Raw genomic sequence first — 16,664 nt, 5'->3', positions numbered from 1 at the left:
CGTGATCCCATCTGATCTCAGGAGCTAAGCAGGGTTGGGTCTGGTTAGTACTTGGATAGGAGACCACCTAGGAAGACCAGGTGCTGTAGGCATAAAAAGTAAGGGATTATAAACTGACAAGGTCCTTGCAATCTGCGAGGTCAACCAAGCAATAACTTTAATTTAAAAATAAAATTAAAAATTAAAATAAATAAAATAAAATAAAAAAATAAAATACTGGTCTTTCTGCCCACTGTTGACTCTGTCTGTCCTTCAGTTTCACTGGACTGCAGTACTTTCCACTCAGGACTAGAGCCTTTGAGCAGCCGTACTTACTTGCTCTATGTTGTATTTTTTATTTTTTCCTACCTGCCATTTACCTCCATCCTTTGCTAATGGAGCTATTGACCAATTGTAGCCAGCTCTTCCAGCCGGATCCACAATCGGCTTTGTCTTTTGGGGTGGGGGTGGGGAGGTGGAGCAGAAGGAGAAGAAGGGGAACAAGGACAGGAGAGATGCAGACAAAGAAAGGCTAGGAAGCCTCTGGTGAGAGAATTCAGGATGATGAAAGTCAGGAAGGGAAGAGGAACTGGACACTCGAGTAAGGCGGATAAATCTGCTTATGAATGAATTGAAATACAGGCATATTTTAGTGCCAGCCTACTGGAATGCCAAAAAACAATACTGCAATCACCATATTAGAATCATGGTATTAGAATAACGTAATGCAGCGAATTGAGGCATATTGCCAATCACTCTAATAGTCACATCAACCATGAAAATACAGGTATTTCCTTCTTTTTTACAGATGTGATAACCATGATTTAGAGAGTGTAAGTCACTTCCCAGACACAACTAGTAAAGAGCAGTATCAGAATTCAAACACACAATTTTAACTACTGATTTCAAAGCTCAATTTCTTAGCCATTACATATACATGATCTTTCCAAAAGTTTCTAAAATTATACTATGAATTTTAAAAAGTTAAATAAATTTTGGTGCCTAAAGGGATTAACTAGACCGATCACACATCAAACTTTATTGGTTGATGTGCTATAGAGACAAGGTTTCACTGTGTTAAAAGGGAGAAATATTGTCTTATCTATGTGTGGTTGATTTCCTCCACCTTCATTTTTCATATTTAAGACATACATAAATGTTTAGTCTGAAGTTTTCTTGTTAGTTCTGGTTCTCGAGTTTTAACAAGGATGGTAAAAAGACTGCCAATGAGTAGTTCTGCCATCACTAGGACATTCCACACAAGTAGCTATATTTTTGGTTGACATATCTTCAATAAAATTTCATATTCTTAGGGAGGGGAAACAGTAAATAATTCAAAGCTCCAAGTAATTAGATCAAGTACAGTCCTGTTACCTGGTTATGAGCTACATATAAGCATGTGCACTCAACGCAAAAAAACGTTAATTTTAATTTTATTTATTTGTTTGTTTGTTTGTTTGTTTGTTTTTAAGTCTGGCATTTTAATTGTAAAAGAGAAAAGAAATATCAAATCACGAGAGTTATGGGGCTTCAACTAGCAATTTTTGGACCGCTTGTACTGGTTTTCGTATTTGCAGACTCTGTGTTAATATTTCAGTTGTACGTTTCCCTAGGGATACCGGCATAATCTGGACTGTGTATAACTATGAACAAAAATACATTTTATTTTTTATTATTTGCAAAGTTACAATTCATGGCTTAAAATAGTTCTTTAGAATTGTTTAAATTTAGAGTTTAAATAGGGAAAATAATCTGATAAACACAAATCATAGAAATAGAAAGCAAATGAAACCTAGGTACTATCTTGTGCCTAACATTCCTGAAGCAAAAAATGGTCCTTGGTAAAGCTGTCATACATTCACTTATGCACTGCTGGTGGCACTGTGAATTGGTACCAACCATTTCAGAAACTATTGTGTGTGTGTATGTAATATAGCAATATATATTAAAGTCACAGAAAGGTTCACATTCTAATTTTAGTTACCCTAATTGACTAAGCAGAAGGAAAAAATGAAAACTCTTCCGTGTTTTCTGGAAAAGGCATCTTAAGTGACTACAGAAACAGGGCAGTAAAGATACGAGTACAATGCAGACAGACTTGGGCCTCATTATGCATCAGCGGTCAAAGAATGGAACAATGACAACTTTACTAGCTAGAATTAAAATTACTTCACCATTTTCAATATTTTAAACTATCATTTCTTAAGAGTCTACTTGGTAGGCTAAAAGTGTGCCACTGTCAATGCAGTCAACAAATCTGACTCTCAATATTCTCATTAGATAAAAAATATGGATGAAACTAAGACTACTCGCTGTAGCAAATGCTTCTGTAAAGTTGCTTATCTGCCTACTGGGTTCAAGTTGTTCTTTTTTTGTTGTTTTTTTTGGTGCAACTTACTATATCTTAATACGATAATGACAAGATCAGAAAGAAAGGACAGATTCAAAAGTTAAAGAGATTTTTTTTTTTTTTTAATTAAAAGGCAGCTGCAGCATATTCTGCTTTTAAAACGAAACACAGGTTTGCCAAAGTGGAGGCAAACTGTTAAAGAATAGCTCTTTCTGAGAAGGACACCTCAGGGATTCTCAGTCTCTGGCGCATATGGGCTAATCCTAATTATAAGGGTGGAGGAGATTCCATAAGAACTAAATAGCCTAAGACATTGCATCATAATCAAAAGCAGGTCAGAGTCATAGATGGGGACATTTACACAGGACTGGCCACCGGCCAGGATTCTGTTCTAAAACACTCCACTAAGCTTATAATTTTTGTTGCACAAGAGTAATTGCCCACATTTACAAAATGCACAGTACTCTGAAGTTCCAATTCTTCTTTCCAAAGTAGGATGGTGTATTTGCCAAAATTGCATAAAGTTCTGGGGCTTAAAATTGCAGATAACTAAGCTGCCCTTAATAGCCCCTAACTTGCCAATAAAACATAAACTAATATGAAGTTATGTCAACGTTAATAAAGTGTATCAAAATGATTAAAGAAAAAAGTACAAACTACTGAAACGAAGAGAAACACAGAAAGTACAGAGTAACAATCAAATTAAGAGATTTTTTTTTATTGGCCAGTATCAATCTATGATAAATAGCCAATAATTATATTTTTAAACTTGTGTATGGATAGAAATTAGGGGGGGTCTATGAACTTGAATGAAAAAAACTATACTTTTATATTCACTAACTTCTAAATGAAATATAGCATTTCCATCAATTATAAACGTAGGCAAAAATACAGTATAATATTAGCTGTATATGTGATTTTGACAACTATAGATATCATTGACATTGTCATATCTCATTACAGTTGCTGCAGAGCAGAGATATCAAAATACCGATTATGCTCATTCTACTTAGACATTATGGTAGTTACCAACCTGAAGCTAGATCTTTTGTTAATGCAATAAGAAAGCATATATATTAGTATGTCACAAAATTTTAAACACTTTTACAACTATATTTTAGTATGCTTTGTACTTTTATTTAATGCACTTAAAAATATATTCTAAGGACAGTCTATATAGATTTGACCAAACTGAGAAAGAAGTCAACAGGAAAAAAACACATAGGAACATCTGATGTAAACACTATTTATAGTAACGAGAAACTAGAAAACCTGAATTTACATTACAACAACTGGAAAATTATAAATAAATGATAGTATAGCCAATTATGGAATCACAAAAAAAATAAATAAAACTGTATTTAATGATCCTTATTTTACTTAAAAATATGCATGTATTAAAAAAGATGAGACAGAAATAAAATTACTAGTAATCACACAAGATTTTCTTATTTTCTATAGTTACTAATTGTAATGAATATATATCTTATATATAACTTACAATAGTTACTGATTCTGTAATGAATATATATAACTTATAATAGGAAGATTTTTTAAAAGTACAAAATGGTCAATGAGTTTAAAGACTGGTTTTAAAGGCTGCATATTAATGTGACTCTACTTCTAATGTTAGTTAATATGAATTTAAACACCAGCTGGTAGGGGGGAAGTATTTAACATCCAAATGAAAGAAATTACAATGAGACACCTGTCTCTAACTCAACTTCTTTATATTTAAAACACCCTTTATACCTCCTTATCAGGGATAATACAGCAAGATGTCTTCCTAAGTAAACTGCTTTTGAGGGATTTGGAAGGAAGTCCCTCTGAGACTGCCAGCGATTCAGTCAAGGCAGAAGTCACTGCTGCTCATGAGGGCAGGGCCTATGCAGTGTCTCAAAACCTCAGCACAGCCCACACACTTGTTGACTAACTGTCCCTAAGAGTTGTAGAGGTTGCTTCTGCTGATGCTTTTACATCAAATGCTTCTACTTGACTTGAATGCAGTCAGGAAGATATCTCCTCTCAACCCCACCCCTGAGGCTCAGATGAATGGCCTCCTGTACAGCAGAGGGGGTTCCATGAGAAGATGAGGAGAGTAACTGATACAATAAAGCAAACATTTTTTGATCACCTAATTTCAAAAAATACATGCCAGGCTTTTTTAATATGTTATCAACTGCACAGAAATAACAGTTCTAAAGGGCCCTACTTCTTTGAAACTGCAAAACAAAGAGCACAGAAATTCTTTGGGATATGGGAATCAGTAAGCATAGCAGTCGCTCTGATGCACCTGACACAGCAAGTTGGGGAAGCACTACCATTTTCATGCAGATGGTTCGTATATTAGCTGCTGTTATTGACTGTACCCACAGGTCTTTGTTTTTTACTTTTTATCTTGACTGCTTTTAGACTTACAGAAAAGTTGCAAAAATAGTAGAGGGAGTTTCCATATATCCCCAAACCAGTCTCCCCTAATGTTAACATCTTATGCAACTATATACAGCACCATCATCATTAACAGAACCAGGAAATTACCACTGGTAAAACCCATTAACTAAAGATCTTACTCAAATGTCACCTGTTTTTCCGCTATGTCCTTCTTTTCTTGGTTTGAAATCCCATTCAATATCCCATGTTAAATTTAGCCGTATTTTTTCTTGGTACCGTACAATCTGTAATAGTTCTCCAATCTTGTTTTTCATGACTTTGATACCTTTGAAGAGTATTTATCACTCAGTCTGGGCTTATGTGGTGATTTCACATGATTGGACTGAGATTACGCATTTTGGTGAAGAGAACCACAGAAATGATGTAAACTCAGTGCATCATTTCATGAAGTTCATGATATGGACCTGGATTCACTTTGCTAAGTTGGCATATGCCAGGTGTCTTCACCATAAAGTTACTATCTTTCTCCTTGTAGTTTACACATATCCTCATGGAGATAATTTGGAATCATGCAAATCCTGCTTCTCCTCCTGTTTCTCCTCAAACTGTCACTCACTGATTTTAGCATCCATCAGTTGTGTCTAATAAAATTTACAATAGTAAAAATCAGTCTCCATAATGGTGTTTGGGGTTTAGGGGGGATCGACTGATATCAGGTCTCGGTTAATTTCCACAAAACCACTGTGACCACACACAGACTTGTTTGTGGTCTTACTTCCTGAAAAGAGAGGAAAAGGAACTGCAACGTATTATTCAGTGTCTGGCATATAACACAAGGTCATATATGCAGAAGGCCCTCATTGCCTCTACCTGATCCTAAAATAAAAGATACACTGGCTCCTCAACTGAATAATTCATAGACTTTGCAACAGCACCAAAAATTCATTCAATTGTGAAACATTTAATGAGCCTGCCTGATCTGTGGTCCTTACCTTCAAGGGTTCTTAGACTGGTAATGAACCAGCAGTCATCATGAAAAGCACTGTGCAGAAAACAAGGGACACAGGGTGGCGGGGAGCAGTGGTGGGATAGCATCTTCACCTTTGGGAAGGAGAGGGTTACACAGGCATCACAAGCCCAGGAGAGGCAGAGCTTGTCAGGTGGGTAAGGGAAGAAGGGAGAACAACCCAGTCTAATGCATGCAGTTCTATCTTGCACCTTGTTCACTGTTCTCTAACCACCCTCCCCTATCCTCCACAAAGACACTTCCCTGTTAAGAGATCTCACTACTTTTCCAGCATTAGCCCTCGGCCCTCCTGTGTAAGGTGAGGCTAGCTGGGGAAAGAGACCCACAGTACTTACTGCAGGGGAAGCCTGCCACCTACACCAATCAATCCTCCTCAGCCTTTGTTCATAAAGGTGATAAGATCACTAGACAATCAAACTAAGGAAAACAAATAGTATGAAAGAGAAAAATGAGAAAACAGAAAATGCAGCTCAGAAGATACAGATTATTCTAGGAAAAGAACTCAGATAAAATTTTTAATTAACAGCAGTGGAGACATGTGGGGTATATAGAATAAAGATAAGCTATTATGAAAAATAGCTATAGGAAAACAAAAATAATGAATTCCTAGAGAATAAAATTATGACTTCTGAAATAACAAAATGAAAGAACTGGATAATAGAACATAGAGAGCTATATATCAATCCATTATCCAGAAGATAAAATTAGAGAACAAAGATAAATAAGAACAAAAATTTTTAAATTAAAATTACAAAAGAAAAAACATGGAAGAGAAATCCGGAGGTTCTACCTTCCATCTAAATGGAGTTCCAGACAGAAGGAACAAGAAAATTGCAGATTTTTAAAAAATAATTTTTAAAAAACAGGAAAAAAAATAACGTTCGATAGTTTCTCATTTGTGTTAACAGCATGAATGACAGACTGTAAACACACAATGACGACAGGTGTTATCTCCTTTTATTCTCCAGGCACTGTAGCTGGCACAGAGTAAACACTTAATAAATATTTAATGACTAAATAAGGGTATGAATGTGCAGTTATTAATTTTTGAGACTACTTAAAAATATGAAGGGCACTCCTGTTAACAGTAAATGGAATAATAAATTTGTGTGTGTGTAAGGAAAGATATAGAACATTACAAACCAAATTACTGGAATTAGAAATTACTTAGTCCACCTTTGTATTATCAATTCTCATAATAAGCATAAATATACATACTTTTGTGTGATTTTATTGTGTTTCCCTCCACCAAAAATGCAAGCTCCACAGGAGGTCTGCTTTGTTTACCACTCTAGTGCCCTAAACCACACCAACCTGAGTGAAGGCACTCATGCCTATGTGGCAGACCCAGAAATGTAACATTCTGATCTCCCTTCCAGAAAGGACTTGCAAGTGATTCAGCCTCAAGAAATACAATCAGTTTTGAAAGTCTCTGGCTGTCGTGTCTTTGGATCTGCTACAGTTCTCCAGCCCATCCACACTCTTCTTGGACAGCCCCCTCCAAGAACTAAGCAAGTCCGGGAGAACAGGGCCTGGCCATTACTGCCCATCACAGGATTTCTTTAATGCTCACTCTTTGCTCCACTGTGTTGGCTGATCTGCATCGTGGGCTGACAGCTCTCTCTGCTAAACTCTGCTTCCTCTCCCTTTTTTCTTTCATAGGCATTATTCTCAAGTCCCTAACAAACCACCTGAATCCCTATACTGTCTCATTATCTGCTTCTCAGAGGACTCAACTGAGGCAACAAACTTGTTACATGATTAAATCATGGATATAATCATGTAGAGTATAACCTGTTATATGATTAGATTGTATTTGGCAAAGGCAAGAGGTTGGATTTTGAGGAGAGCAGACAATAGATAGAGAGACTAAGACATCTATTGCTAGAATTCAGGTAAGAGGCAATGAGGGCCTAAAGTTCTAGAATTGAGAATGGGACATAGAGATCAGGAAGTCGGCAGCAATTTGGAGGTAGACCGAAACCTTCCCAACTGATGAGAATGATGGCATTCACAACAGCAAGGGGACAACGATGAGGGAGGCTTGTTCTAGGAGAAAAACACATCAAAATTTGTGTACACCATTTTGAGTTGCCAACTAGATAGCCATCCAGGTAGAAGCAACTAAAAGTTGGCGAGAAATGTAGCTAGAACTGGGGGCAAAGCCTGAGAATAGAGGAATTTATTTGGATATAAATGTATAGTCATTTTCTTTTCAAAAAAAATTTTTTTGAGGTCATTAATTTTAAAGGAAATGTATAAATCATGCGAATGAAACAGAAATAAGAAAATAAAAGAGGAAAGAGGAAACAAATGTGTCAATAATGAAGGTTGTATGGTTGAATATCAAATTTGGGGGAAAATAGGAGATACAGTAAAAACAAACAAATAAAACATACCTATTACCAGAAAGACAGGCATTTGGAAGTTACCATAAAATGATTTCTGGCATCGAATTCTAAAATTTCTCTCATGGAACTTTTAAAGAGGCTGAAGAATGACATAACGGGCAATGTCTTCATCGCCAGTTTTATTACAAAAGCAAATTTTGATTTTACATGACTGGATCTTAACAAGATGCCCTTGAATAAAGTCAAGTGTCTGAACAAAGGTGGCCTCTGACAATCTATCCTGATTTTAAAAATAAAACATACAAAGGAGTAGCTGAAACACACGCCCTTTTAACCAACTTCCACGAACCTCTAAACTGGAATGGCACAGGCAATGTGAAATCTGGAATGCCTTACAGATCACACAGTTCAGCCAATCAGTGTTGGGACTGAGGAGATCACAGCCAAGAAAGGAGAGGATGTTTGTTTTCAAAGAAGCAAACATGCAAACTTTCACACCTAATGGCCTTCTTGCTATTAGAAGCCCTGAGAAGATAAAAAGACAGCAAGCAGCAAAATATTCCTAAGTTAGTTTGTCAAGAAGTTATTTAATGCCCCAAATCTCCCCAAGAAGAACTACATAACCAGAGAGCTAACTTCAAACAAATGATAAACTGTGATGACAATAAAATATGAAAGACAAAGGCATTAAAACAATAAATTATACAAATACAAAATCTTTCCTTATTAGTTTTGGCAGAAATTAACTGTTAAGTTTGAGCACAGCATGGTTCAGTGGAACAGATTTGTCGACTTGAATTTATCACTTGAAATATAAGACCGTCCACATCAAAAAACTAAACACATTATAACTTTAAAGAATTCTGAATTTTAAGGCACCCCATAATACTTTCTTCAAATCTAATATTGCTATATTCATAGAAGGATTTAAAGAAAAACAAAATAAGCAAGAATTTTACAAATAAGCTTAGCTGTATGGGGTCCCCTGATGTTCTATATGTACCATACAATGCTCCACTAAAATATAATAGCTACTTAATGAAGCTCATTTAATAAACTGGAACTTGAAGCATGGCTCCTGACAGCAAAATTAAGAATGGATCAGAGTGCTAAAGCTGTCACTTCAAGGACAAATGAAGTTAAGGGCATATATTGTAAAGAAATGAGATTAAAGATGGCTGATTATAAGAGGTTGAGAGGTAAAGAAAACTGGATGTTACAATAGCAACTGAAATCCAACTTATGTCCTCAGACTGATAATCCCCAGGCCTAGCACACCGCTGAACCCGATTCGTGTGTGGGTGTGCGCATGTGTGCATGCAAACACAGGTGTGTGGTGGGGTGAGGAGAGGTGAAGGTGGAGATGTAGGAGAAGGAAGGTGAGCAATAAAAAAAATCAAATCTCGAGGCTTAAAGTTTTCAGAAGAATAATCAGGTTCATAAGCATTAGTTTTCCCTCTTTTCAGGTCTGGGAAAATATTCTTAGATGAGCTTCTGACCAAATAATGGCAGCTTCTGGCCACTGGGCAATAGGGAGAGGCCCTTCTCTATCACAGCGTCTTCAGTAACTTGACTTTGAGAATGACATCCTGCCTAGCATCAGATAAGCCTATCAACATTTTGATCAATGGTACAACAACCACACTGCCAAAGCAACCCATGGGCTCCTCTTTTTCCATGAATTCGTCTCTCTGAATGGGATTCAGGAAGGCCATGCCTCAAAGATAATTGTGTGCTCAGTGCAAATCTGAAAATGTCTGGTATGGTCATAGCAAATGAGATGAGTAACGGCCAGGAAAGTCTCCTCAATAAGCCATGTCAACTATAGGCAATATAATTCTTCTATAACAGTATTTTCCACTAACAAATTTCCTCGGTATTTTGACAATGGTGACAATGTAGATAAAAGCTAAATATAAAACATATTTATAGAGACATGACCAGATTAATTCTAATACTATCCTACTGCAGAGTCTGTGCCTCCCTTGGAAGGCTGTGGTTGCTTCACTTGGACTTAAGCTTCACCTTGGGGTCCTTGAGCATTAAGTGAGGAGGTCTGCATAACACAAAGTAATAGCACAATAAACGTTAGCTATATTATTACTGTCATTTAATCCTGGGTGAGTCTCAGTAGAAAGAGCACACAAGAGAAGAGGGCAGAAGAAAGGACTGGAAAAAACAATGATAGTGTGTTGCTTATTTTAATAAGTGCAAACAGTGGGATTCTTCTATTGGTCCAGCATCTTTCTAGCAACAGACTAGGCTAACATTTGGAGGCAAATTTTCAAAATAATGATGCTTATAAAAACAATGTAATATAAAAAGCTATTGCAGCTTCATTACCCAAATACAATTAAATTTTACATATAACGTCAACTGTAGAGTATAATTCAGTAAGTTTTTTTTTTCCTCAGAGACCTAGCTACAATGAGTTCAGGAATGCATTAAACAGAAAAATGGAAAATATATGGCGACAAAGAGGTTAAAGTGACCACCAGGTCAGCAGCACTACACCCTGTTGCTGGAAGATAAATTACATCTGACAGATGTATTCTTTCCACGAGATGACTCACTTTAAGGTTCCGATTAGGAAAACTGAGCTAGTGCGCTAATTTCAGTGAACCAAGTTATACATAAAAAGTTATAAGACAGAATTATTTATTTTATACAGTGATAACAAGTACACATATAAGTGTTCTAATATTCAGTCATACTTTAGGGGCTTAATTTCAGCTTCAAATGATGTTATTCAGTCATAATTTGTTGCATATTATCACATTGTGACAAATGACCGGCCAGACTTGAAAATTCTAAGTTGTGTGGCCCAAGAAAACACAGCAGGCACTGTGACTGCCTTCCACTGAACCAAGTCCCTGGATCTGCCAGTTGTGTGGCCCAAGAAAACACAGCAGGCACTGTCTGTAACTGCCTTCCACTGAACCAAGTCCCTGGATCTGTCTTCCACTGAACCAAGTCCCTGGATCGACTAATGTCCCAAGTTCTCTCTGCAAACCACAATGACGAATGCCCAATGGCACTAGCAGGCAATCTCTAGTGCCACAAACACAGAATTTCTGCTCCCACCAGCTGGACTTCATGCTGACGAAGAGTCAGCTATGTCCTTCCAAACGCGTCTGTGTCAGTTGACTTGTTACTGTCATTATGAAATTTAACTAAATATTATGAAAAGTGATGGAATATGAGCATAAAAAATAAATCTTGTTTCTACTAAAAACTAAGTTAAGAGCTTTGTAAAGACTTAATAAAGGCAAGTCACTAAAAAAGAAAGCTGTTGGATTAGATGTGGGTGAGACAGCTACAAAAAAATGACCAAAAAAAAAAAAAATGAAACCTAAGATTCCGTAAGATTCAGATTGCTTTGCTAGTGTCTATGTTTTTGCTCTTGTGGTTTATACTACTAATACAATGTAGAATTCAAAATAGTAGAATCACTGTCAAAGAGAATTCCATGGCCTCACAAGAGTTTAGCAAATATATTTTTATAAATTTTAATTAAAATAAAATATTTTTAATACGTATATTTTTTCAAGATCTCCTGATTTAACTGATATTTTCAATTAATCAGCTCCAATTATATTGGATAAGAGGGTATTTTCTATACTTCAAATTAGAAACTACTTTGAGTTACTGGCTTTTAAATTTATGAAGTGTTATGAGCTAAGATGGATTACTCTGAAATATAGGCATTCAAAATTTTATCCCATACTTTGGAAAGATAAAAATACTTTAAACAAATTTCTACCAAATTTAAACACAAAAATATACTCCTTCCATTTAGACTAATATAGAGAAAGCAGAGCACAGCGGTCAAGAGCAGGACCCTGGTCAGGCACAAAGGTGGAGTCCTGGTTCCAACATTACTAGCTCCAGGACAGCTTATTCAGTAAGGTCACTTAAGCCTAGTTTTCTCATAGGAAATGCCATTAATAACGGTACCTACCTCAGTGGGCAGAGAGGCTGAAAGAAAATGCATGTCACATCAAATGTTTAGCAAAATTCCTAGTATATAATAAGTGTTCAAAAATGTTCACTCAATACTGTCATATTACCTAATAGGAAAAAAATGCCTACTACAACATAAATTATAATATTCTCTCTTATGTTAGACTCAATGTATTGGTTTTTAGCAAGATGGTCTCCACCTAGAGACAGCTCAGAAACACCTGTGAAAAATTTCCCCGGGTACAATAAATCAGGCATTAGACGCAATTTACCTCCTAAGGTATAACTGGCAATGCCTGGAGACATTTCAGCTCATCACACTAAGGTGCGGGGAGGGGACACCTATTGGCATCTAGGGTGTAGAGACCAGGGATGCTGCTCAACAGCATACAATGCACAGGACATCCCCCCTCCAACAAAGAACTATCCGCCCGAAATGTCAGGATGGAAACACTGAGAAACCCTGTATCTCAAATGATAGAAGAAAAGGACTTAAAGAAGTTATTTCTGAAATCTCAACTCCAAAAAATTATTCTGAGAGAATAAAGACTGCTTAAAAATGAAGTTGGAGTTTTCATTATCATATTGATGCCAGGGCTATTGACACCGATATTCAAGAGACCTAGATACTTAGTAGTAACAAGATAAGATTTTTTTGAGTGAACAAGCCCTCTTGAATGGGGTCCATCATGTAATAAGATAAATTTTATTCTAAAGTGAGCAATGTCATAAAGCTATAATGAGTACTAGAAGTAAAACTGCATTTGGAAGAATAAATCTAAGTTTCAAAAACTCCAGAACAGTAGGTGGGAAATCAAAACACTGCTATAGCCCTCTGCACAGAGGGGTCTCTCAGCCAGGCCGCAGGGTACTGAGCTAGCCAACGAATTCCTAGTATGTGCATGTCCGCAGGTGCATGTCCGCAGGTGCATGCCCTTCCTTGGCGAGCATCCTGTTTCCTAGCTTGGGTGCTCGCATGACAAACTCATTCTTCAATTAATAACGCTGCTCAAAAACACTGTTAGAAAGCTTCTGAGAGTTCATTTAAATTACTTACTTAAAAAAAAAAATCGTAGGGCCTTTCTTAAAAGCATGAGATAAAACTGTATATAAGTATAATCCAATAATATATGCATATATCCCCGCCACCCAAAACGGAAAAGACTAGAAAGAAAGTCACCAACATGTTAAGGGTACGTCTCTTCCGTGCCTTTTCTTCTTAAATTAAGACCTAAACTCGATTCCCGGCTTTGAGACACACTGGCTCTGTGACTTTTCTCAAATAACGTTAACTAATTTTCACTAAAATTCCTGTGAAACGGATAGAAACATATTACAATTCTCATTTACTGATGAGAACATCGGGGTGGAAAAGAAATGGTCCTGTACTGATTGTAAGAGTGTTACCTAAATAAAAGGCTGCATTAAGATTGTTTTTTAATCCACAAGATAAAGCTCTATTTAAAATATTTTCAACTTTATCTAACATTTATCTCTAAAGGTGACATAAATCTTCTACACAAAGACCATAATTTCATCCACTAAATCAAAGGGTTTTTTAAAAAGCAATTATTTAATATGTGAGTTATTTTGTACTTGAAAGAGGAAGTAATTAAAAAAAAATGCAATAAGAAATATATTGCAGCAAATACCTATTTAACTATTTTACCATTAAGAAGGAATTCATGAAATCTGCGTCACACTACTAAAAAACCAGACAGACAGTACTCATTTTCAGAAAGTACAGCATAACAAATTAAAAGATCTCTACTCACCCTTCTGATAGAAGAATTTCCTGTAATAGTACGCGCCAAGATCCACATGTTCCACAATGTACCTCTTCACGCGATCCAGATGCAACACCAAGTTTTCCTTGGGCACTTCAAGGACTGCCACTCCCGCATTTGTGCAATGGGAGCTGAGTGCAGACTCGAAGGAGGCACTTTCACATCCACTGAAGGAACCAGAATTTGATTTCGACAGGCTGATGTTCCTTTCACCTTCTCCACCTATCTCATTCCGAAAATATGGGCAACTCATTACAAGTTCATTGCTTTTATCATCACCCTGGTCCATGCTGAGGCTTCCTTTGGAATTCAGGTCCTCTGTGCTGCCCATCGGGGAGCTAAAACTGGCTGAGTGGGACAACGGTCCCGAGACCAAGGATGCCACGGCAGCTGCCGACGCCCCCGTGGTGGTGTTCCTCCTCTTAATAACATTGTGCCTGTTCACAATCGCCTCATTCAAGTCAAATAATATACTCTGGACATCGTAGTGGGCAAAGCACTTCGGACACGTCCAGGGCCTGACGGAGTCTTCTGATCGGTTATCTTCAAGATCCGACGATTTCCCAAGTTCATCACCTTTGGCATTGCGTAATTTACGAAAAATGGATGAGTCTCCAGTTTCAGACTTGGAACGTCGCTTGAGTGGTTTTTCCCTTTCCTTAAAGAGTCTGAGGTTCTCTCTCTGTGAGATGGGCCCGTCTATAACATCCAAAGAGAAACCAGAACCCTTGCCCCCACCGGCGATGAGAAAGTCACTGAGCTTGGTTGGAGTTGGACCTCGGTCAGATTTGTCATCTTTGTAGCCCTTTAACAAATCAAAGAAGCTCTCTCCAGACGTTCCCTGCTTATCAATTGAAGATGTGCTACCATATTCCCTGTGTAGTGATGGCCCAGTCTTGTACGTGGGCGAGATACATTCATCAAAGCTATCCACGTCAAGTTCACTTATGGTGATATCACTGTTGCTCCGCTGTCGTATTCTGCGAAGAGCCTTTCTAGGGGAGCTAGGATAGGCTTCAGGCATCAGAAATCTGGAGTCCATGTTCTCCGACGGTCGCGTCTTGTTCTTCAGCGTGTTCTGTATGCTTTTTAACATGGCTGAGTCACTGGAATTGAGGCTAACAGAACTTCCCTGACTCACAGGACTGCTTTTGGAGGACATGCTCTCAAGGCAACTTGAGGTTTCTATTTCCTGGCTTGAACGGCTAGATTCTTTTACGTTCTCCTTCCTTGGGGGCCAATCTGCAATCCTTGCCCTAACCCCCATCTTTGGGACCCCAGGGGTCGAGGTTATATGGTGAGAGCCTTCGCTGCGGGGGGGCCCTACGGGAGCCATGACAGAAGATCCCAAGCTGCCATTCTGGGACCTGAAGCGCCGCATGTAGAAGTCGTCGGTGTGGACTTTGGGAGGGCCATCTGCGCCGACGACGGAGGCCCTTTCGGTGGCAACGGGCCTCTCCGTCTGCGACCGTTTCAAGCTGGTCATGATGTACTAGCGATCAGACTCAAATCCCTGCAGAAAGGACCATTGTATCTAAGTTTTAAATGTGTACTTCCCTTTTGGAGAATGGTTTCCAGCAAATGCAGCAGTTGTATGAAATCTTAACCTTTTTCATTTAAAAGGCTGAATGTCTTATTTTCAAACTTCTGAAAATCCAGATCTTCAAAACATTATAATCCACAATAGTTCCTTTGCTTCACTTTAATAGATGGCTCTCTTTCAGAAAAAACTGAATGGAATTTGTATTACTGGGACGCTGTGACTGCCATAATCCCATGCTTTCTCTAAAAGAGAGAAGGATAACTGGAATTAGCATTTGATAAATACACCTTAAAAAACAACAACAACAAAAATGCAATTGCCGAAAACAGACTCATGAAAATAAGACTCCCTAATGTATGTGGTTGACAGTTCAAAACCCATATATTTTAGTAAAGAAGGTTTGAAAGAAAGGAACTGAAAAGCATTTAATAAAATCCATCATTTAAATTATTTATATATATTTTAAAAGACTATTGGGGAGGAGCGAGGAGGATCTCGTTTGAGGACACCAAAGCTCCTACCCCAAGTCTCCAATGACCTCTAATAGCATAGAATATCATGAACCCCTGTGCTGGCTAGAAGTTCGAGACATAACCAACAGAGTTCAGTACTTAGAGCAATGCATAATCAGGTTTTTAACAAGGCTAAAAATGGAAAGAAATATTTTACTGACTATGTTGTAACACTCACTTTTTAATACCTTCTATATTTCAAAATCCTAACTTGCCTTTTGTTTCTTTACAAAGGCTTAACATATTTTACAAGAGTAAATACAATAGACAGAAAATAAACAGAGTTTTCCCGAAGCCATTATATCTATGAGCACTCTTCTGCATTTTCCTCTACTTTATTACTTACCCCAATGAGGAATATTTCAGAACGAATCCAGCATTTACAACCACCTCTTCCCAAGCTCTCTCTAGTTTCATCTACTCCTAAAGCTAGAAATATTTCACTAACAAAATGCCTGCATTTTCTTATGAATCGTAACCTACCCCACCCTTCGGTGCTAATTTATTAAAGACGGCAAAAACAAAATGCTGCTGTGGCTAGACCTCTGCACACTCCCCAAGGAACCACAGAGAACTGTTAACATCCTTCCAGGTGACGGGCGAAGAAAACCAACTTCCTCATAAGCAAGTCAGTCAGGAGGCAAGAGGCACAGATTCCAAGTACAAAATCCTGCATGGTGGCGTACATCCTGAAAATAAAGGCAGAGGACCCTTTTCCAAGACTCCACGAATTACACAAGAGGTGGCCTTTAAATTCTTGC

The 16,664-nt window shown here is 37.7% G+C and overlaps 1 protein-coding gene across 1 annotated transcript in view; it reads right to left on the bottom strand.

The window, feature by feature from the left end:
• SIPA1L1 (signal induced proliferation associated 1 like 1) overlaps positions 1 to 16,664 on the bottom strand; it is a 321,807-nt gene that overhangs the window by 112,770 nt on the left and 192,373 nt on the right. Inside the window, exon 5 of the mRNA XM_025042110.1 lies at positions 13,837 to 15,633. Within this exon, the coding sequence (XP_024897878.1) occupies positions 13,837 to 15,334 (1,498 nt within the window). The 5' untranslated portion in view covers positions 15,335 to 15,633. The remainder of the gene's footprint in view (positions 1 to 13,836; positions 15,634 to 16,664) is intronic.

This window comes from Pteropus alecto, unplaced genomic scaffold (assembly GCF_000325575.1).
Source record: "Pteropus alecto unplaced genomic scaffold, ASM32557v1 scaffold8, whole genome shotgun sequence".
In the NCBI taxonomy this organism is placed as follows: domain Eukaryota; kingdom Metazoa; phylum Chordata; class Mammalia; order Chiroptera; family Pteropodidae; genus Pteropus; species Pteropus alecto.
The sequence above is the reverse complement of the archived record's forward strand: the minus strand, read 5'-3'. Positions and strand labels throughout refer to the sequence as shown.